The sequence below is a fragment of the Pongo pygmaeus genome, chromosome 17, assembly GCF_028885625.2.
Source record: "Pongo pygmaeus isolate AG05252 chromosome 17, NHGRI_mPonPyg2-v2.0_pri, whole genome shotgun sequence".
Lineage (NCBI taxonomy): Eukaryota > Metazoa > Chordata > Mammalia > Primates > Hominidae > Pongo > Pongo pygmaeus.
The window spans coordinates 85138378-85162790 of NC_072390.2; the positions used below are offsets into that span (position 1 = coordinate 85138378).

The window sequence follows — 24413 nt, forward strand, 5'->3', positions numbered from 1 at the left end:
AACTGCACAAGGTAGGTGTCCTCATCCCCAGTTAGCCTTGAGCCTGTTCCAGGTTTCTAACAATTGCAGTGGTGAGGCCAGGGTTGATTCCTGGTCCACAGGACTCAAGAGCCCTCTACTCTTAACCGCTCTATTATGCTCTCTCATTCACTGAAATAACTGCAAGCAGATCTTAATGCAGAAGCGGGGATGCCAGTCATTACTCTTACCCATCACTCTGCCAAATCCAAGGAACATCACGAGTCAAGAAGCAGACTTGGGGCTCTGGCAACCTCAAGAAATGGGGAATACACAAGGTGCAGCCCCAAAGACTGATGATGCAAAATGACCACGGATGATGAGTCCATTTAACACTACAAAAGAAAATTGGTGATCTGGAGTTAAATAGGCAAAATTCTGTTGTTGTTGTTGTTGTTTTTTTTGCTCCATTCTTTATAGAACACCAAAAAAAGAGGTACATTAGCTATTCATTTCTGTACGTTTTTAGGAAGAGTGGGAAAAGGGTCTAGCCAGGTCTGCTAACACTACTTTCCTACTAGCTTCCTGTTTTCAAAACTAATGGCTGCCTCCTCCCTCAAACTGCTCAAGTCTTAAGCCCAGAAGCCTCAGTATCAATGTCTGCACTTCATGTGTGATGTGGCACTACCTTTTTGTGCTTCCATAGCGCACATACACTAACTCGGCCCACCAAAAATGCTAGGATATGGAGAAACTGGACACCATGAAGTATGAACTAGTCCCCTGCACCTATTTCCTGGATCCTTGCTTAAACTTCGGCAGGTATGAAAGAAAAAATACTTGGTTCACATTCAAGAGACCCAGATTCAAGTCCTGATTTCATCAGGCAGCAGTTAAGTGATATGAAATAATTTTCGTGTTCTAGGCAGTTTTCTGTAATCATGGGGATTAATCAGTGGTTCTCAATCTGTGGTGAGCAGAACCTGGAGAGCTTGCTAAAAATTCTTCTAGACACAAGTCTGCCTCATTGAGCCCAGGAATCTGCATTTCAATGCACACACCTGAGGATTCTGATGCTGGTCCGCAAGGGAGAGGCAGGGCAGCTGCTACAGCAGTAGGCCAGTCATCTCAAGGTTCCTGCTGAAACGTCTTCCCCACTGGCTGACAGGGCACAATCCCAGGAGACCTAGTTGCAAGGACTGTCCCCCAGGATCTGGACCACAGCATGCACCCGAGCTTCACATTCCTGGACACCAACAGAGGCAAATCCAAGTTCCCCTAAAGCCATGGTCCCTCTCCTTTTTCCAAGGTCTGCAGTCCTCCTGGGCTTTGGCAGGTAACATTTCTGGATGGTTCTGACTACTAGGCTACAAATCTCCCTCTGGTACTACTGTGAACTGCTAGGGAAAATGATCAGTTACAACAATTCTTCCTGGTTCCAAGAAGATGAGGTAGTGCCTACTCTGATATGTGAATCAGTCAATCAATGAACCATAATATCATTTCCCTGAAGAGAACAAATTTTTGTTGAAAAACGGTGTTTATCTATAAGATTCAAACACAAAAAGAAATATTTCAGTGGGGGTGGTAGAGGGGCAGAATAAATGGTTTATAAAGAAAAGTGGTTTATAAAGAAAAGCCAAACTTCTTTGCAGTTATCCTGGGTTCCAACCTCCACTTCACTGATAACCAACCACAGTCAATGAGCACACTACTTAACCGCTCTGCGCCTCCGCTTATTCACCTGGAACACAAACACATTGGTAGTATTTTAGAAAAAGATAGATTAAATGATAAAAGTTCCAAGAATAATAGCTGGGACATAGAAGGAGGAGTTATAAAGGAGTTATGAAGGGAGTTAGAAATTCATTTCATTTATTTATCAGTGAGGGTTAATTAGAGAATTCCAGAAAAACGGCAAAAATTATAAGACACCGGGAGAAAAGGGAAAAATAATTCCCAAGATTCCTGCTCTCAGAATTGTTGAGTTTTCCGCTACACATTAACTTGGGCGGCTCAGAAACTTCTGAGCTTCCTAGATTTATTTTTCAGATCTCGAATCAATTAATTCTCAGACATTACAAACTTAACTGTTACTATTTCTGTATTTAACATAAATTTTGTCCTCATACTTCCAACTTAAATAACATCATTGCTTATTTTATTGCTGTTTGCAATTTAACAGCACTTAAAATGATTTTTTCCTTTCAGTTTTTCTGAAAACATTATCCTAAATGAATCTATATGTATACATGTATATGACATATATGTATATACAAACATATATATATTAATAGTTCACCTTTTATTTCTCTTACACACAATTTTCTCACTTTGAAAAGTGTTGGGAAAGTTGCTGAAAGTGATTAGTACTTGATTTTGGTTTAAGCGCTGAATTAAAAACTACAGGTTAAGTAAGATTATGTAATAGAGTACAGAGCTTGTTCCTCCTGCATTTTTTTTTGTTTTGTTTTTTTGTTTTTTTGAGATAGAGTCTTGCTCTGTCACCCATGCTGGAATGCAGTGGCATGATCTCAGCTCACTGCAACCTCCCTGCCTCCCAGGTTCAAGAGATTCTCGTGCCTCAGCCACTGGAGTAGCTGGGATTATAGACGCTCAAGACCAGGAATGGCTAATTTTTGTATTTTTAAGAGAGATGGGATTTCACCATGTCGCCCAAGCTGGTCTCAAACTCATGGCCTGAAATGATCCACCCACCTTGGTCTCCCAAAGAGCTGAAATTATAAGCATGAGCCACCAAGCCTGGCCATCTTCTGCATTTTTCAGTCTTACTCTATTCTTCATGATGTTTTGGGCTGAGCTAAATTTGAACCCAGGCTTATATAGCCCCAACTCTATTTCTTTCTTCTTTATTACACAGCCTTGCAGAAAACAATGGTGAAGATTATAAATGTAATGATTTAAGAGTCATCTAGAAAGAAGATAACATCACTAAAACTTGCCCAAGAAAGCTACTTACAAATCATGTACACTTACTTCCACACAGCCCTTTACAAATAATGCACACTTACTTCTACACAGCCCTTTTCCAGTGTGGATGCTCTGGATAACAGAAAGTTTTGAAAATAAGGATTTGTACTGACAGAGCCAAATTTTACATCAGTTAAAATTTAAAAAAAGAGAGAAACAACCAGGACACAATGTCTTATTTCAATTCCTAAAATTAATATTCATGAGACTGATAAAAGTCTGTAAGCAGCAATTATTAGTCAATTTTTAGTTTCTAAAAATATTGTTTTATTAAATAACTGTTAAATAGGATTTTTACAAAATAAATGGCATAGAAAAGGGTAAAAATGTTTATGTTCCCAGAACTTTCTATGCCTTTTCAACAGAAAGGAAAAGGCACAGAAACTTGTCAGCTGCTATTACTTCTGGAGAGCTGCCACGACTGGACAGTGTTGGAGTATCACCAGTTCTCTCTCTGATGGGAAAGAAGGGGATCAACACTTTGTAGAGAGGTAGCATGTCTTCAGGTAACAGCTGCTACACACAGCTGGCTTCAACTTTAGCTCCCCTGTTGATGACTGTCAGCTTCAAGGTGTAGCATCTCATGGCACTCAGGAAGAATTAAGGAGTTGCACGAGGTTTTCAAGACATTTCAAGTAATAGGCATTTAGAGGGTTTGCTTCTGAGTTTGGGAAAGCTGAGATAGAAAAATAAGAGTACAGAAATACTAGTTTACGAAACTTGGTTCTACACTTAAGAGGCACAAACATAAACAAATACATATGAACAGGATTTATATATAATTTAAAGCTCTAAGTTCTTGATGTAATAGCATTCCAGAATATTCTGCATTTTTTAAAAAACAAACAAGTTACAAAATTAATACATTTTTTAAATTAACAGCTTACCCAGAGTATTTTTTAAAAAGTACCCCCCATAATGGATACCATTAACTATAATTCCAAATGAATGCCATTACTCATTTTTTATGTACCATCCTTCCTAAAGCATAAACTTTAACTTCACTAGCTCCAGAAATTCATGGTCACAGCTAAAACAAACTAAAACCTCCCCTGCTTAAAAAAAATCAGGCTATAAAAACACAAATAACCAACAGATATATTACAGTACAGGAAAGACACAATTCAGTGTTTTAGCATAAAAAATGTTCAGAGAATAACGCTCACTGAAATTTGATGTCACTAAAAATGAATAATGTGCTTTGAAAAGAAAACCGTCTCTAGTATTGTGACCACATCACAGGGAAACGTGGATATAAGGGTAACAGGATCAATTCTTGGAAGACTGTCCTCCAGCTCCCTGACGTTAGATCCAAGTTTTCTGCTCACAGTTAATTCTAATTGGGCCAGTTCTTATCACTAAGAACATACTTCAGCACAGTGGTCACTGTTGGCAAAGAAAATTTAGTACAAAAATAAGACGAAGATCATAGATGCATTTTTAGAAGCGATCACATCTTAAACCTTCATCTATTTTATTATTTTTAAAAATGATATAATTAAAGCACATACTGAATATTGGCACATTTTACAATGCCATTTTGCTGTGGCCTGTCCAAATATCTCATTAATCAGAAAATTCACTTAATAGCTTCCAGGTTTAACTATAATCTCTTTCTTATTGCAACTTACTTTTCTTTGCTAAGGAGTATGCTTCATCCACTCTTCTTTTTACTGATGGGCTTTTCAAAGCTGTTTTTGCCTAGAACAATCCATTAATTAGGTTTCTTGCCATGTGTTATGGATCATGATAGCAAAACACTAATTCTGCCCATTGCTAACTACAGTATTAAACAGAATATTATGAAATATAATAATATAACTAGAGAGTTCTATCTTAGTATAATACATCCTATTGAGCCAATCCCCTTGCACATTCTGAAGTCTTGCCCATATCCTCTTATCTAACTTGATTCTTTCTCTATTCCCATTTTCTTTCTTCCCTTCTCTTTTACTCCTTCTCCCCCAATCTCAATTTGCTATTTTAAACTAGTCAAACTTGGTTTCAGTTTTTCATATTCCCTCGAACCTCAGATTTCTGATCACGTATACCAAATGTTAGCAGTTGGCCAACAAATATTTATGGAGTAACTACAAAGTGCCAAATCCTGTGCTAAGCTCTGGGGATACCCAGGTGAGAAAGAAAACAACAGCCTCTTGTCCTTGTGTACGTAACTCTGGCCAGCAGGGGGAAAACTAGCCCAGGCAGAGACAGTCAGCTGAGAGAACACCGTTCTAGGATGGCTGTCTATCCTAACACTGTCACTTGGCTACTATTTAATCACTAGATACTTATGGGTATTTCTCTTGGGAATGAGATGTCTGCAATAAAGCAGAAGTCCAAAGGCCAGAGAAAGAGTAGAACACAAATCTCCACGTTGCCTGCCCTTTTCTCAGAGCAGGCTTTGTGCTGCAGTCTTACAAGAACTGAGCTAGAGAAAGGGGAATTGTACAATTGGATAAAACTTTTGTTACTCAGTTTTACTTTAAGATGTGTTTTCCCTTGATACATCTTTTAGAAGAAACAATCTATACTAAAATTGCAATAATACAGTAAATCAATTTAAATTAAGAGGAAAAAGTCAGTTCAGAGACTCTCTTCTAAACTGAGACATTCTGTTGAAATGATTAAACAAAAAGATTTCAACTGATGGTTTACTAATTGTATGAATGAGCAAAGGGAACATGGGTCTTTGATTTTGTCTTTTTTCTTTTGCTGTAACTCTTGACACCTTTGGATGTATCCTAAGAGTTTATACCTGGGTTATAACTCGTTGTTTGCTCCCCAGGTGTAACAATGATTTTTAAAACTGACCTTCTGATAATTGTATATCAGAGCCCAAAGCGCAGCTGCTCCAATCCTCTGAGCATTTTGATTCTCACTTTCCAGACAGGCAGCAAGCACAGTAATGACTTTTTCTAAAAATGAACATATATTTTAAAAAGGTTCCGTCCCAGACACTGCATTGTATTGTTATCTTGGACTAGTCAGACACCCCCCTTTTCCCATTAGAGTGCACACATAAAGCTGCTATCACTAGACTATGGCAAAACCAATCTTTTATGCCGTGTGGTACGTGGGAGGACAACCTCAAAACATTGTTTTCATGTCAGGCACAGAAAGGTCAAAGACACTGAAGCGGCCGGAATTCAAGAAAAGGCACATTCATTTAAAGACCACAAGTGTGCAAAAATAAGTATACAATTAGTTACATTAATGAGTTACTCAATTACAGCTAACATTTTGGCAGGCAGAAAAACAGATCTGCTTTCATGATAAATTATAAAGACTATCATACAAACATATCAATAGCATGAGCTACTATATAAAAATGATAATCAAATATCACACTGGTTGATGCTTTTAAAAATGACTAGGGTGGCTGGCAAGATGGCTGAATAGGAACAGCTCCGGTCTGCAGCTTCCAGTGAGATCAATGCAGAAGGCGGGTGATTTCTGCATTTCCAACTGAGGTACCCGGCTCGTCTCACTGGGACTGGTTAGACGATGGGTGCAGCCCATGAAGGGCGAGCCAAAGTAGGGTGGGGTGTCGCCTCACCCAGAAATCACAAAGGGTGGGGGATCTCCCTCCCTTAGCCAACGGAAGCTGTGAGAAACCGTGCCCCGAGGAACGGTGCATTCCGGCCCAGATACTACGCTTTTCCCACGGTCTTTGCAGCCTGCAGACCAGGAGATTCCCTTGGGTGCCTACACCACCAGGGCCCAGGGTTTCAAGCACAAAGCTGGGCGGCCATTTGGGCAGACACCAAGCCAGCTGCAGGAGATTTTTCATACCTCAGTAGTGCCTGCAATGCCAGCGAGACAGAACTGTTCAGTCCCCTGGAAAGGGGGCTGAAGCCAGGGTGCCAAATGGCCTAGCTCAACAGATCCCACACCCATGGAGCCCAGCAAGCTAAGATCCACTGGCTTCAAATTCTCACTGCCATCACAGCAGTCTGAAGTCGACCTGGGACGCTCGAGCTTGGTGGGGAGAGGGGTGTCCACCATTAATGAGGCTTAAGTAGCCGGTTTCCCCCTCACAGTGTAAACGAAGCCACTGGGAAGTTCAAACTGGGCAGAGCCCACCACAGCTCGGCAAAGACGCTGTACCCAAACTGCCTCTCTAGATTCCTCCTCTCCGAAAGAAAGGCAGCAGCCCCAGTCAGGGGCTTATAGATAAAACTCCCACCTCCCTAGGACAGAGCACCTGGGGGAAGGGGCGGCTGTGGGCGCAGCTTCAGCAGACTTAAATGTTCCTGCCTGCTGTCTCTGAAGAGAGCAGTAGACCTCCCAGCACAGTGCTCAAGCTCTGCTAATGGACAGACTGCCTCCTCAAGTGGGTCCCTGACGTTCATGCCTCCTGACTGGGAGACACCTCCCAACAGGTGTCGACAGACACATCATACAGCAGAGCTCCAGCTGGCATCTGGGGGGTGCCCTCTGGGACAAAGCTTCCAGAGGAAGGAGCAGGCAGCAACCTGCTATTCTGTAGCCTCCGCTGGTGATACCTAGGCAAACAGGGGCAGAAGTGGACCTCCAGCCAACTCCCAAAGACCTGCAGCAGAGGGGCCTGTTAGGAAAAAAACTAACAAACAGAAAGGAATAGCATCAACATCAACAAAAAGGACGTCCACACAAAAACCCCATCCGATGGTCACCAACATCAAAGACCAAAGGTAGATCAATCCACGAAAATGAGGAAAACCCAGTGCAAAAAGGATGAAAATTCCCAAAATCAGAATAACTCTTCTCTTCCAAAGGATCACAACTCCTCACCAGCAAGGGAACAAAATTGGATGGAGAATGAGTCTGACGAAGTGACAGAAGCAGGCTTCAGAAGGTGGGTAATAACAAACTCCTCCGAGCTAAAGAAGCATGTTCTAACCCAATGCAAGGAAGCTAAGAACCTTGATAAAAGGTTACAGGAAATGCTAACTAGAATAACCCGTTTAAAGAAGAACATAAATGACCTGATGGAGCTGAAAAACACAGCACGAGAACTTTGTGAAGCATATACAAGTATCAATAGCGAAATCGATGAATCAGAAGAAAGGATGTCAGAGATTGAAGATCAACTTAATGAAATAAAGCGTGAAGACAAGATTAGAGAAAAAGAAAAAAAAAGGAATGAACAAAGCCTCCAAGAAATATGGGACTATGTGAAAAGAAGAAACCTATGTTTGATTGGTGTACCTGAGAGTGATGGGAAAAAATGGAACCAAGCTGGAAAACACTCTTCAGGATATTATGCAAGAGAACTTCCCCAACCTAGCAAGACAGTCCAACATTCAAATTCAGGAAATACAGAGAACACCACAAAGACACTCCTCGAGAAGAGCAACCCCAAGACACATAATCATCAAATTCACCAAGGTTGAAATGAAGGAAAAAATGTTAAGGGCAGCCAGAGAGAAAGGTCAGATTACCCACCAAGGGAAGCCCATCAGGCTAACAGCAGATCTCTCTGCAGAAACCGTATAAGTCAAAAGAGACTGGGGGCCAAAATCAAACATTCTTAAAGAATTTATCTTTTCTTTTTTTGGGGGGGAGAGGGATGGAGTCTTGCTCTGTCTCCCAGGCTGGAGTGCCGTGTGTGAGATCTCGGCTCACTACAACCTTCGCCTACCAGGTTTAAGCAATTCTTCTGTCTCAGCCTCCCGAGTAGCCAGGATGACAGGTGGGCACCACCACACCTGGCTAATTTTTTTGTATTTTTAATAGAGACAGGGTTTCACCATATGGGCCAGGCTGGTCTCAGACTCTGGATCTCATGATCTGCCCACCTCGGCCTCCCAAAAGGCTGGGATTACAGGTGTGAGCCACTGTGCCTGGCCCAAGAAAATAATTTTCAACCCAGAGTTTCATATCCAGCCATACTAAGCTTCATAAGTGAAAAATAAATAAAATCCTTTACAGAAAAGCAAATGCTGAGAGATTTTGTCACCAGCAGCCCTACCTTACAAGAGCTCCTGAAGGAAGCACTAAATATGGAAAGGAAAAACCAGTATCAGCCACTGCAAAAACATATCAAATTGTAAAGAACATTGATTCTATGAAGAAACTGCATCAACTAACTGGTAAAAAATAACTAGCTAGCATCATAATGACAGGATCAAATTCACACATAACAATATTAACCTTAAATGTAAACGGGCTGAATGCCCCAATTAAAAGACACAGACTGGCAAATTGGATAAAGTGCCAAGACCCATTGATGTGCTGTATTCAGGAGACCCATCTCATGTGCAAAGACACACATAGGCTCAAAATAAAGGGATGGAGGAAGATTTACTAAGCAAATGGCAAGGGGGGAAAAAAAAGCAGAGGTGGCAATCTTAGTCTCTGATAAAAAAGACTTTAAACCAACAAAGATCAAAAAAGAAAAAGAAGGGCATTACATAATGGTAAAGGGATCAATGCAACAAATAGAACTGACTATCCTAAATATATATGCACCCAATACAGGAGCACCCAGATTCATACAGCAAGTTCTTAGAGACCTAAAAAGAGACTTAGACTCGCACACAATAATCATGGGAGACTTCAACACCCCACTGTCAATATTAGACACATCAACAAGACAGAAAATTAACAAGGACATTCAGGACTTGAACTCAACTCTGAGCCAAGTGGACCTAACAGACATCTACAGAACTCTCCACCCCAAATCAACAGAGTATACATTCTTCTCAGCACCACATTGCACTTATTCTAAAACTGACCACATACTTGGAAGTAAAACACTCCTCAGCAAATGCCAAAGAACTGAAATCATAACAAACAGTCTCTCACAGCACAGTGCAATCAAATTAGAACTCAGGACTAAGAAACTCACTCAAAACCACACAACTACATGGAAACTGAACAACCTGCTCCTGAATGACTACTGGGTAAATAACACAATTAAGGCAGAAATAAATCAGTTCTTTGAAACCAAAGAGAACAAAGACACAATATACCAGAATCTCTGGGACACAGCTAAAGGAGTGTTTAGAGGGAAATTTATAGCATAAAATGCTCACAGGTGAAAGGGGAAAGATCTAAAATCAACACCCTAACATCACAATTAAAAGAACTAGAGAAGCAACAGCAAACAAATTCAAAAGCTTGCAGAAGACAAGAAATAACTAAGATCAGAGCAGAACTGAAGGAGAGAGAGACACGAAAAACCCTTCAAAGAATCAATGAATCCAGGAGCTGGTTTTTTGAAAAGATTAACAAAATAGATCGCTAGCCAGATTAATAAAGAAGAAAGAGAGAAGAATCAAATAGACACAATAAAAAATGATAAAGGGGAGATCACCACTGATCCCACAGAAACATAAACTACCATCAGAGAATAGTATAAACACCTCTGTGCAAATAAACTAGAAAATCTAGAAGAAATGGATAATTTCCTGGACACATATACCCTGCCAAAACTAAACTAGGAAGAAGTCAAATCCCAGAATAGATCAATAATAAGTTCTGAAATTGAGGCAGTAATTAATAGCCTACCAACCAAAAAAAGCCCAGGACCAGATGGATTCACAGCCGAATTCTACCAGGCATACAAAGAGGAGCTGGTACCATTCCTTCTGAAACTATTCCAATCAATGGAAAAAGAAGGAATCTTCTCTAACTCATTTTATGAGGCCAGCATCATCCTGATACCAAAACCTGGCAGAGACACATACAAAAAAAGAAAATTTCAGGCCAATATCCCTGATGAACATCGATGTGAAGATCCTCAATAAAATACTGGCAAACTGAATCCAACAGCATGTCAAAAAGCTTATGCACCAAGATCAAGTCAGCTTCATCCCTGGGATGCAAGGCTGGTTCAACATACGCAAATCAATAAACGTAATCTCATCACATAAACAGAACCAATGACAAAAACCACATGACTATCTCAACAGATGCAGAAAGGCCTTCAAAAAAATTCAACACCCCTTCATGCAAAAAACTCTCAATAAACTAGGTATTGATGCAACATATCTCAAAATAATAAGAGCTATTTATGACAAACCCACCGCCAATATCACACTGAATGGGCAAAAGCTAGAAACATTCCCTTTGAAAACCAGCACAAGACAAGGATGCCATCTCTTACCACTCCTATTCAACACAGTATTGGAACTTCTGGCCAGGGCAATCAGGCAAGATAAAGAAATAAAGGGTACTAAAACAGGAAAAGATTCAAGGGCAGGGTCTGTGAGTATAGCATCTGCTCACTGGTATTGGTTAGAGGGCAGCGTCTGCTCACTGGTGTTAGACAGAGGGCAGCGTCTGCTCACTGGTATTGGTTACAGGGCAGCGTCTGCTCACTGGTGTTAGACAGAGGGCAGCGTCTGCTCACTGGTGTTAGATAGAGGGCAGTGTCTGCTCACTGATATTGGTTAGAGGACAGCGTCTGCTCACTGGTATTAGTTACAGGGCAGCATCTGCTCACTGGTATTGGTTAGAGGGCAGCATCTGCTCACTGGTATTGGTTAGAGGGCAGCGTCTGTTCACTGGTATTGGTTAGAGGGCAGCGTCTGCTCACTGGTGTTAGATAGAGGGCAGCGTCGGCTCATTGGTGTTAGATAGAGGGCAGCGTCTGCTCACTGGTATTGGTTAGAGGGCAGCGTCTGCTCACTGGTATTGGTTAGAGGGCAGCGTCTGTTCACTGGTATTGGTTAGAGGGCAGCGTCTGTTCACTGGTATTGGTTAGAGGGCAGCGTCTGCTCACTGGTGTTAGATAGAGGGCAGCATCTGCTCACTGGTGTTAGATAGAGGGCAGCGTCTGCTCACTGGTATTGGTTAGAGGGCAGCGTCTGCTCACTGGTGTTAGATAGAGGGCAGCGTCTGCTCACTGATATTGGTTAGAGGGCAGCGTCTGCTCACTGGTATTAGTTACAGGGCAGCGTCTGTTCACTGGTATTGGTTAGAGGGCAGCGTCTGCTCACTGGTATTGGTTAGAGGGCAGCGTCTGCTCACTGGTGTTAGATAGAGGGCAGCATCTGCTCACTGGTGTTAGATAGAGGGCAGCGTCTGCTCACTGGTATTGGTTAGAGGGCAGCGTCTGCTCACTGGTGTTAGATAGAGGGCAGCGTCTGCTCACTGGTATTGGTTAGAGGGCAGCGTCTGCTCACTGGTGTTAGAGGGCAGCGTCTGCTCACTGATATTGGTTAGAGGGCAGCGTCTGCTCACTGGTATTAGTTACAGGGCAGCGTCTGCTCACTGGTATTAGTTACAGGGCAGCGTCTGCTCACTGGTATTGGTTAGAGGGCAGCGTCTGTTCACTGGTATTGGTTACACGGCAGCGTCTGCTCACTGGTGTTAGATAGAGGGCAGCGTCTGCTCACTGGTGTTAGATAGAGGGCAGCGTCTGCTCACTGGTATTGGTTAGAGGGCAGCGTCTGCTCACTGGTATTGGTTAGAGGGCAGCGTCTGCTCACTGGTATTGGTTACAGGGCAGCGTCTGCTCACTGGTATTGGTTACAGGGCAGCGTCTGCTCACTGGTATTGGTTACAGGGCAGCGTCTGCTCACTGGTATTGGTTACAGGGCAGCGTCTGCTCACTGGTATTGGTTACAGGGCAGCGTCTGCTCACTGGTATTGGTTACAGGGCAGCGTCTGCTCACTGGTATTGGTTACAGGGCAGCGTCTGCTCACTGGTATTGGTTACAGGGCAGCGTCTGCTCACTGGTATTGGTTACAGGGCAGCGTCTGCTCACTGGTATTGGTTACAGGGCAGCGTCTGCTCACTGGTATTGGTTACAGGGCAGCGTCTGCTCACTGGTATTGGTTACAGGGCAGCGTCTGCTCACTGGTATTGGTTACAGGGCAGCGTCTGCTCACTGGTATTGGTTACAGGGCAGCGTCTGCTCACTGGTATTGGTTACAGGGCAGCGTCTGCTCACTGGTATTGGTTACAGGGCAGCGTCTGCTCACTGGTATTGGTTACAGGGCAGCGTCTGCTCACTGGTATTGGTTACAGGGCAGCGTCTGCTCACTGGTATTGGTTACAGGGCAGCGTCTGCTCACTGGTATTGGTTACAGGGCAGCGTCTGCTCACTGGTATTGGTTACAGGGCAGCGTCTGCTCACTGGTATTGGTTACAGGGCAGCGTCTGCTCACTGGTATTGGTTACAGGGCAGCGTCTGCTCACTGGTATTGGTTACAGGGCAGCGTCTGCTCACTGGTATTGGTTACAGGGCAGCGTCTGCTCACTGGTATTGGTTACAGGGCAGCGTCTGCTCACTGGTATTGGTTACAGGGCAGCGTCTGCTCACTGGTATTGGTTACAGGGCAGCGTCTGCTCACTGGTATTGGTTACAGGGCAGCGTCTGCTCACTGGTATTGGTTACAGGGCAGCGTCTGCTCACTGGTGTTAGATAGAGCGCAGCATCTGCTCATTGGTATTGGTTAGAGGGCAGTGTCTGCTCACTGGTATTTGTTAGAGGGCAGCATCTGCTCACTGGTATTAGTTACAGCACAGTGTCTGCTCACTGGTACTGGTTAGAGGGCAGTGTCTGCTCACTGGTATTAGTTACAGGGCAGCATCTGCTCACTGGTACTGGTTAGAAGGCAGCGTCTGCTCACTGGTATTGGTTAGAGGGCAATGTCTACTCACTGGTATTAGTTACAGGGCAGCGTCTGCTCACTGGTATTAGTTAGATGGCAGTGTCTGCTCACTGGTATTAGACCAACCACAATGCTAGTGTATTTTAGGAGCTCAATAAATATTCATTGTGTGAAAGATTCCAGAATAAAATAAACAAAAATTTTGTCTATATAATTCAATTTTTTTATTTTAAGGGATTTTAAATATTTAACAAAAACAAAACAAAAAAAGCTGCTCCCTAAAGTGAACTGGAAATGTGCATCAGGACAATGTGAAAGGCAGGTGCAGTGATGTTTCGGGCATGCTGCAGCCGACTCCCTGAACACCTCATCTGCACTATCTGATGCCCTTTGGTTTTCCTGTATCATAACCTACCCAGAACCAAGCCATGTACGTAGCTTGCACATGCAATTTATCACATGAGGTTATGGCTGCAAGTGCTACTCATCAGGGCACATCAAATGTCCCCTTATTAAATGGGAGGGTGATTTCCTTATGTTCCATCTGAGTAGCTTCAAGTGATGTTTTTAAATGTTGTCTCAAACACTCAGAATATATAACTCCAGTGATCTAAGTAAGTTTATAACTCCTTCAACCAGCTGCTATCTCTTAAAGCATTTTTAATAAAGTACTGTGTGTGTGTGTGTGTGTGTGTGTGTGTGTCAATTAATGTGGTGGGCCCTTCTGATCATGCAAGTGGATTGACTTTTTTAACAAAACAAATGTTATTGTGAAACATGCATATAACAAAGCAATAAAACAATTTTGAGTTTAACAAGTAAGTCTGAACTCTCATATAAATATTTAAATAACCTAAAGTGAATATACGGTAGTAAAATGTAAATAATGAGAAAGTAATGAGCTTTGAATATTACCTTCTTAATATAATTGGTTTAATTATAAGTTCAGGGATGTCAGTTTGGTAATTACAGTGAGTTGTCAGTTATGGTGACATTAATGTCTTAGAAAAGTTCTTAAAATTTTTACCCACCATTTCTTCAAATATTTCCTCTCCCATTCTCCTAGGACACTTCATTAAACACAAAGACTGTCTTGATACATCTGCTGTGTCACTTACCTTTGATTCTTTTAATCCCTTCTCGTCTTTTTAGCTTTCTCTGCTGCATTCTGGATAATATTTTTCAAATCTATCTTCTAATTCCTAAATTCTCTGCTATACCTAACTTGCTGTCAGACGTGTATATTAAGTTTTCAATTTTGGCTACTGAAGTTCTAGATTACTGTTGTAAAACAGAACTTCCTACAATAATGGAAATATTTATGTCTTGCTATTTAATAAGATAGCCACTAGCCACATGTAGTGAGTACAACTAAATAATTTTAATTAGTTTAAATTTAAATAGCTACATGTGGCTGATTATCATACTGCACAGTAAAGTTCTTGAAGTTCTGTTTGGTTCTTTTCAAATATTTCAACTTGTCAGTTTCCCATTTCCTAAAATTTTCAAGCTTGTCATTTATTTATCTAAATATGGTATAATTAAAGTTATTTTTAAACTCGTGCTTTGTAATTCCCATATTCAAAGTCTGGGCAGATAAACTGGTATTTTTATCCTTCTGCTGTTTCTTACTACATGTTGCCATGTCTCCTAATGTGCTTGATTGTCTCTAACTTTGTACTGGTTAATGCTTTTGAAAAATTATTTGTAGAGGTTCCCTGAGGCCCAGTATGAACTTGTCTTTCATCCATCACCAAGGCAGTTTGCTTTCTGCTAAGTACCAGAGGCACCATCAATCGAAGACACCTCAAGCCAAGTTCACGGCCAACTTTGGGTGCCGAGCCCTATCAGAAGCAGTCTGTAGTACCCATTCTCACATTTTTTTTTCCTTTTCTTTACAGTCTCCTTCATGAAGTTTGGGAAACCAACTTATTTCTGACTTATCCATGTATTAAGAGAATGGTTCTTTGGAGGTCCAGCTTAATACAAGCAGGATAGCCAGTAAGAATCCCCACTTTGGGGAATCACGGCTTCTGTTCTCTCACCCCTCGATACTCCTCAACAAAAGCCAAGCATACAATCTTGGCAAATGCATTTGGGGCAAAATAATTTTCTATATAATTCTTACTTGTCTGGGCAAGACTTTCAATCAAAACTGGACTGGAAGTTTCTCACTATCTTTTCAGTTTCTTGATTATTTTGAGGTGCATTTTAATACAGCCTGTCTAGCATGTTATTGTTGTTTTCAGAGGAGACTTAGTCTGGCATTACCAGAAACAAGGAATGTTCCAGATCTTTTTGTTTTTTTGTTTTTTCGTTTTTTTTTGGAGACGGAGTCTCACTCTGTTGCCCAGGCTGGAGTGCAGTGGCACGATCTTGGCTCACTGCAACCTCCGTCTCCCCGGTTCAAGCAATTCTCCTGCTGGGGACTACAAGATGCTCGCCACCATGCCTGGCTAATTTTTGTATTTTTAGTAGAGGCGAGGTTTCACCATGTTGGCCAGGCTGGTCTCAAACTCTTGACCTCAAATGATCCACCCACCACGGCCTCCCAAAGTGCTGGGGTTACAGTTGTGAGCCACCATGCCAAGCCCCAGATCTATTTTTTACCAGCAAGGTCAAGCTCCACTGCACACTCCACTCCTGACCATTTAAACCAGATGTGTGGGTGCTACCGATCAGAGACAGCCTTTCCTGGGAGACTTTTAAGCTGGCTGACTCTGCTAAGGCCTCCTCTGTAGATCCCCAAGTGGAAAGACAGGCATAGCCTGTGACATCCCTTTATAGTCCCACACAGAAACTGCATAGCTGATGTCTCTTATCTTACCTCTGCCTGAAAAGCCCACTGATCTCTAGTCTGTGGGGTAGGGGAAGCTTCTCACCAAAGTTTATCCATCTGCTTTAAGCTAATGAAGGAGAAAAAGCATAGCTGACTATAAAGAAATGCTAAAAATAATTCTAGAGGGGTCTAGAAGTGGAAAAATGCAGACTTCTCTCCTTCAGTTCTCAAAAAGCTTGACCTTTTTCCAACTCTCAATAATAAACTGGAGTAAGTAGTCCCCAAAGAAAAAAAAATCATTCTAAGAAAGGTGAATAAACAATATCAGATGTTACTGAGCAGCTGCTATATACCAAGAATGGTCACAAACCCTTCACAGGCGCTCTCATTGCCCTAAGGAGGGATTATCATTACCCTCATTTTACAAATGTAAGGGCTGAAGCAGATACAGTGGGAGAGGATGGAAATAAAACCAGTCATGTACATCACGCAGCAACAGAGAACGCAGCATCAACACAGCAGCCACCGGAAGGCAGAGTGCAAAATCCACAGTAAGGTTAGGTCTGGTACAAGCTAACTGAACTTTAAACATCTTTCTATATCGTATCTAGCAGTTGATTATCAGAATGCTTATCAGAAAAATAGAATCACAACTATATACACCACAAAATGTAAGAAGAATCATTTTTGTACACTTAGAAAACCCTTGATTTCACAGAAAAATGCCTCTGAGAAAAGTTTAAGTGAAAAACATGAAAGAACAAGAGAATGAATCCATCTTAAACATTTATCATGTACCAGAAATAGTGCTAGGCACTTTATGTGTGTTTATAAACTGATTCTTACCAAACCAAGAAGAGTGGGCTTCTTTTATAGATGAAGAAGCTGGGCCCAGCGAGGCTGCACCAGGCGACACTGGAGTGATGCCCTGGTGCTGGCATTCAAGACCAGGTGTGTAGGGGTCTGGAGCCCACCTTCTTCTGTTTTTCACTAGAACACATGTCTTTTATAAAACTCACTCCCCATGAAATTCACATACTCCTCACAGAGATAACACATGGTTGCAGAAAAAGATCTTTCTGATTCTTTTTGCTTCAATTTTTTTCTGAATCCTTACCAATCCTCGCCTCCATCTGTCCTACATCTCAGAGAATGAAGTCTCTGCGAGGCTAACTGCACCATCTGATCTCAAGCCCTGAACTCTCTCCGGTCTGCTTAGGATCTCTCTCAATCATCAAATATTTATTGAGTGCTCGCTACTTGCAGGCACAATTCTAGGTGCTACACATAAACAAACAAAGCAGACAAAAACCTCCTGACCCCATAAGAGCTTACCTTCATAGTGTGGGAAGACTAGGAATAGACAGATACATGAAACACATTGTCTATCAGATGGCGATAATACTATGGAGGGAAATAAAACCAGGAAAGGAAATAGTGAGGAGGAAAGAGAAGGCAGAAAGAAGGGGTTGGGGGCTATTATATTAACACGTGGTTCCGGAGAGGCTTCATTGACATAGTAGCATTTGGTTGAAGATGCAGACGAGGGGAGCCAGAGTTAGAGGAAGAGCAAGGAGAGAGGAGAGGGAGCAGAAGGTAAGGCCAGGCAGCCCTCATCCACAGCTCCCCTTCCTCCAGGTGTCCACTATGTGCACGCGAATGACATGATTTGCTAACCTCAGGAGACTCCTGGAAGCCCACGGAAGGCTGAAGCCATGCCTCATTCATTCCCATGCCTTCCACAGTGCCTTGAACACAGTGGGTGCTTAATAAATGCCTAGAAAATTATTTATAAAATTATTTGGTGTTGACCTGAACAGTCTATGAATAACTACATATATAAATGTATGTGTGTGTGAATACTTACCATTAGCCAGGATCTTGGGTTTATTAGCAGGACTGAAGCAAACATTATGAAAGATAAGAAGAGGCAATAAAGGGCTGCTCTTGTGCTTGTATTTGCTCATCTCTGTTAGTAAGTCTAGACAGCCATCAAGCCTCAGAATCATTTGTTGTCCATCTTCTCCAAATGATATATTCAGGAGTAACTTCAACCAAAGAATAGTCAGATTACTGAGATGTTTATTTCCTCCTTTCGGCAATGCTAGAGAGAGGAAGTTCTGTAAGAAGTTACTCTGTGGATAAATAGAGAGAATATTATTTTCTTCTCATATTTTTCATTATTTTCCTAGTCCCTTGGTGACCAATTAACTAACATTCTGATATACTCTTCCCCTACATTAATTTCCCCTTCTTTCTAATACCTTCTGAATACTCTTATTATTTCCAAGTATAAGTGAAAAAGGTAAGAAGAACAAAATAGTGCTCAAGTTTTAATTCCTGCTAATTATTTCCTCGTGATGGATGAAGTATACTATAGTTAACTCGTAATTATTTAGAATTGATAATTAAGTTTGGAGATTATTTCAGGGCTCTTGAGTTTTCTCTTCTCTCTGCCTTCTGGTGATTTTGCTATTCATTAAAAGCTACCCTATGGAAGGAAAAAAGGCAAAAATCCAAATCAGTCTTGAATACCAGTTAACAACTCTGGAAGTAGTGAGGGTATTTTGAATCACTGTAGCTACAGGTGTTGTTGTTGTTTTTATCAAATGTATAGATACATCTTACATTCACTTTATTCCAGGTACTTATCATTACAACTAAGAATTTCTGATGGCTACATGTCATTCTATTATTCTTACAGATGAGAAAGCTCTATTATTTGAACTGTAAGAGTCTTTTCAACCTCCAAATAAAGTCCCTTCCAAAAAACCCCACCAAACCCTTAACTATAAGAAAGATGATAAATTATTGCTTAGACTAATCTATATGCAAAGTATAGAAGTGCTGCATCAAGCTGCAGCCCATGGCAGCATGGAAACCACAGTTAGGTGGACATTTTAGAAATGAAATGCAATCACTTAACTTTTATGATTGCACAGAATAACTCTTCTCTCTCTCTGTTTAAATCTACTCCAGTTTATCTCTTAGGTTTTCCTAGACCAAAATCAAGATGTTGGCTTTAATCTATAAAATAAACAACGTTTTTATACAAAAGGACTCTGAGTATTAAGAATGAAATGAGCTACAGAAATATTATCAACATTACCCACACAATAAGTAAACTGTAAAATTACATGCCCACTTTCAGCTGCATTTGCTGTCACTCACACCTACTCTCAGCCAAATTGACAGTTTTTAAATTCAACCCTTGCTGGATTTGGGACTGACAAGGGGTGATAAAGTAGACGTCAAATGTAAATGTGCTGTGAGCACTCCTTTTTTTTTCTTTGCTGCTTCTAAAGATGTTTTCAGACAATTTCCTACACCAGGTAGAATATGTAGAGATGTATACCATGGTAGAAAAAAAAAACAGGATATTTCAGAGCCTAAGTTGTACAATAGCACCTGCTGCATTTTCTATGTCCTATAGATGAGTAATGAAGAAGTAGAAGTGTCAAGTGTCTGGGCTCATTATTACTTAATGCAGCAGAGGAACTCTCAGGCATTTCCTAATTAGAGCAGAGGAAAAAGACTTGATTAATCCATCCCTGGAAAGAGAGTCTGATCACACTTCATCAAAATATTCTTAAGTATAGCACTAGAATAACAGATTAAGAGTTGAACATATCTTAGAGATTATTTTGTTTAACCCAAATGAAGCTGAAAGAGAATAGGTCTCCAGCTCAAAGTCACAGACCAGACTCGAGATTGGCACTTACATTCCTTCTGGGTGCTCCCACTTAGCTTCCCACCAACGTGCTCTATAAGGAAGTGGTGGAAAGCACTGCCCCCGCTCTGCTCTCACATATGCAGAATCCCTTTCTTATGGATGCTAATCACATATATCCAGTTCAAGAGAATGTCTCATTTTGGAAATGATGCATGTATATGAATACATATATGAAGAAAATATATTCAAATATATATACATATGGTGACATACATGAACATATACATGAAGAAAATATCCAGCCATGTGCTGGTAAATAAACAACTGATTATGGTGAGGGTAGAAAAGATCCATGATTTGTACAGTTCGCTGAATTACGTGGTGTGATACACCCACTGTGGCTGATTTCAAAATAACAATGTAACATCAACTGGAATTTTTATAAAATTCCTGCAAATTTAAGATGACACTCATGAGTCAGTAGGAGGCTGGCTCCAACGTGCCACTGAAAACATTTTTCCTTGGTAAGATTGATCTTTCCATTTCCTTAGAAAGACCGATCTTTCTATTTATGTGGTGATAACAAAGTATCTTCTGAGGAGTTCAGGGAGAAGATACAGTAGAGGAAAAGGAGACTCAATTCTTATAAATGCTCTCAACTTTTGCAATTTATCTTGGCCTTCAAGTAAAAGAAATGGAAACACTCAAATTACAATACTAGTAAGTAATATATAATCTGATTACATTCAAATTTGAAGAGATTTTCCCAATTAGGGATTCTGTTTATACACATCTAAATACAGAATATAAGTGCACATGTGTACTAGAATTTATTTAACTCACTACATCCCTTTTAAATTACCTTAAGTTAAAATCAGTGATGAGAAGTCTAGATTGGGAACTGGAATCCTAGAGAACTCATAAAATTGCTTAATATGCCATAAGGAAGTTAAGTCTAACAGGGGGAAGTGGGCTGTGATTTCATAAACCATTTTGTCAATGAAATTAAGCTGAAATTGTTACTGCTCAATTTGGTCTGTTTAAGGACCAACATACTACTTTTATTATCTCCAATAAATGTAAGACGGCTTTCTAAAATCCTCATCTTTGAGAATGATAAAATACAATCTGAAAGCTAATAAGATAAATGAGAAGGAAATGGTATGACTCTACCTCCTGTCCCTCTGCACGTGTCATCTATCAACTGGCTTTAAACAAAGTGAACCTCTTAACCCTTTTATAATCCTTTAAAATAAAATGCCTCAAAATCATAATATATTAATCTTAGAAACAGAGTTGTAAACTTTCGACTGGAAAGATTATTTCACTGAGTGCCCTTTTAAGATACGTGGGGAGTTTACTTGCTTACCTTCTGAATTACTCCTTTACAGTCATGTGACAAGGCCAGGTTTGAAAGAAGCATAAAAACCATCTGCTGAACCGTGGTGTTCTCCAGTGGCATCTGGGAAGCCAACTTTAGGATACACAGCATCAGAGAGTTGCTCACGGCTCCTCTATGTGTAGCTTGAACAGGGTGTTGCCCACAACTTGACCAACAAAGAGAACTGCAACCTTCAAAAATAACAGCCTATCACAATGTCTTCTCAGTTTCCCTGTTTAGTTTTTGAAGACACTAAGTGGCAAAGCATATCTGTCTAACAAAATGACTTGGCCATTAACCTGTGAATTGCAAATTAGCAATGGAGGCTAATGTTGGTGTCTACATTCAACCTAATAGATATACTGTCCTCACGGAGGGCCTAATTATCTCAATAAAGCACTTTAAGACACCAGGTTTATTTTTTAAAAAAGAATAAAATAAGCATACTAGGGTTTTTAATAGTTCCTAAAGAAAACATCTAAATAAAGGTCTGTGTAAAGGAACAGAATTTTAGAAATAGGAGATAACTTGTCTAATGTCTTCATTTTACATAACATACAAATAAGGAACATAATATCCCTGGGAAAGGGGACGGAACAAATACTATTTTCTGTATTTGGTCAACAAAGATATAGAGCTCAGAAAAGCCAGTTTGTTGCTCAAGGTCACACAGCTTAGAATGGGAGGAGCCAAAAGTGGCATCTACAGGCTTTCCAGGGTCCAGTGTTTCTCAGGAAATTAAGTAACTGAATGAGACTTATTGAGGGAGAAAAAAAAATTAGAAATACATTTTAATGTTAAATCAATAAGACTGTATTATACGTAAACCTAAGGTATAATTGACTTGTGAAAGTTCATATGAGGAGGCCAACTTAAGTATAAATTGATCAGAATCAAATACATTCTGTAAAAGAAACTCACAAAACAGGAGTAAACAAACAAAAGATATACTAGTGGAGCTGGAAAATGCACTGAAAGGAGACATTCCCACCAGACCTAAGGAACGGAGAAAGTTAACAGCACAGAATGAAGGCAAGGACAATCCTGTACGCATATGCTTCAATGACAGTTCAAGTTCAAGAGCTTGAAGGTCTGTTTATATCTCTTTGTGCTGACTGGAGACAACCTGAGTTGGGTATCAAAATGGACAGCTCCAGAGGTGTCAGATTATTCAAAGGAATAAGCCATCATCAGCATCTGGCAGATTATTCAAAGGAATCAGCCATCAACAGCATCTGGCAGTAACTAGATGGGCTGTTAACTGTTTTGAGTTCCAGTCCCTTCTCTGTATAACCTTTGATATCCAGAGACCCCAGTTGCTGGGCTACTGAGTGTAGTTAGAAGAAAGCACAAAAACTTGCTAACTAGTCAAATCCTAAATTTATGACCATAAATTTTAAATGGGTACTTAACACAGCCAGAAATCCTACTTTGCTTCTCTAGTGTGTTTACTTTCCTTCCTCTAAAAACAGCTACTTCACACCTTCTCCTCTTCTCACATCACCTCTACTCCTTGTCTTTGCTCATTCTTAGTGTCAGTGTTCTCTCCTAAATGAAGAAAGCAGAAGTATTCAAAATGGGAATTTTCTCATCATTCCCATCAAGTCTACCAGCCTTCCTAAACCCACATCCTTCCTCTCAGCCTTCCCTCTGCTTCTGTTGTCAGCTGTGCTCTAGCTCGCACCTCTCTTATCCTCTCAGGCTGGGCTCCTACCTGCACTCTTTCCTGCACCTCATTCTCCCAATCCCTTAAGTTAATAAACATGTCCTAACAACATACATTTTTTAAAAAGAGCAAAAACTCCTTCCTTGACTCCACATCTGTCTCTTGCTGTTGCTCCATTTCTTTGTTCTCTTAAGAGTAAAACATTTTGGAAAAGCTGTCTCCTCTACTTCTTCATCTTCTCTCCTCAACTCACACTAAGTAGGTTTCTATTCCGGCACTGCACTAAAATTATCCTCAAGGTCCAAAAGAACATCAGTACTGCTAAGTCCAATGGCCACTGTTTCTATCCTCATTTTAGTAGAATTTTCTATAGCATTCCACACAACTGAGCATGCCCTTCTCTGACTTTCTGTGACTGTGCACTGTTGTCTCATTGGCTGCTCCTTCTCTTTTTTTTTCTGCTGGTTTCTCATCTTTTGATTAACTCCAAATGTAGATGTGCCTCAGAACTTGGTCATGGGTTTCTGCTTCTCCATCTACACATTCTCCCTGGGTAATCGCAAACAGCCACATGGCTTTAAATACAATCTATATGACAACGACTCCTGTGGTAGCCAGCCTCCAAGATGGTCCCAGTGGCCCCTGCCTCTGTACCAGGGTTGGTATGTGTGACCCACAGGAGCTAGGAGTGCTGTTCAGTTACTTCGGAGACTGGATTGTAAGAGACTATAACTTCTGCCCTCAGCCCACTCATTCTGGGTCATTTGAGACAGCCCTAAGTAGCAAGGAATTGAGGCTCCCATAGTCACACTGGATCCTCTATCCCAGTCAACACTTCAGATGATTGCAGAGACTCTGAGCAAGGACCACCCAGATTAGCCATTCCCAGATTCCTGAGCCACAGAAGCCGTGGCATAATGAAATGATTGATGTTTGCAGATGCTAAATTTTAGAGTAATTTCTTTTGTAGCAACAAATAACTAATAATATTCCTAACATTTTAAATCTTCAAACTTACCTCTACTCTGTTGAATTCAACTCCAGCTTACTATATTCACTTGAGTGAACATCAACACCTCAGACTTAACAAGACCAAACAGAACTCTTGATTCCTACTACTTTCTCACTTCAAGTCTGCTTCTTTTAAATCTTCCCCATTTTAGTAAATGGCACTACTGTGCACCCAGATTCATTTCTCCAAATGAAGTTCACTCCGGACACCTTTTTTTCCTTCCTACCTCCCACGACAGGTATCCTTGACTCTACCTTTGAGCTATATACTGAATCTGTCTACTTCTCTCAATCTCTCCAGCTACCACTCAAGGCCAAGCCACCATTATATCTCCATGACAAGTCTCCCTGCTTCTAGACTTGCTCCCAATCATCCATTCTCCACATACCACCCAGGGTACTT

General features: G+C 40.9%; 1 protein-coding gene across 3 annotated transcripts in view; it reads right to left on the minus strand.

Annotated features, from left to right (window-relative positions):
* Positions 1–3192: 3192 nt before the first annotated feature.
* Positions 3193–24413, minus strand: part of RTTN (rotatin) — a 204872-nt gene continuing 183651 nt past the window's right edge. For all 3 annotated transcript variants that reach the window (XM_054460788.2, XM_063653821.1, XM_063653822.1), the window contains 5 exons: positions 21322–21524; positions 18147–18414; positions 5764–5867; positions 4581–4650; positions 3193–3625 (listed from right to left, as the gene is read on the minus strand). In XM_054460788.2, coding sequence (XP_054316763.1) covers positions 3540–3625; positions 4581–4650; positions 5764–5867; positions 18147–18414; positions 21322–21524 — 731 coding nt within the window. In that variant the 3' untranslated portion in view covers positions 3193–3539. The remainder of the gene's footprint in view (positions 3626–4580; positions 4651–5763; positions 5868–18146; positions 18415–21321; positions 21525–24413) is intronic.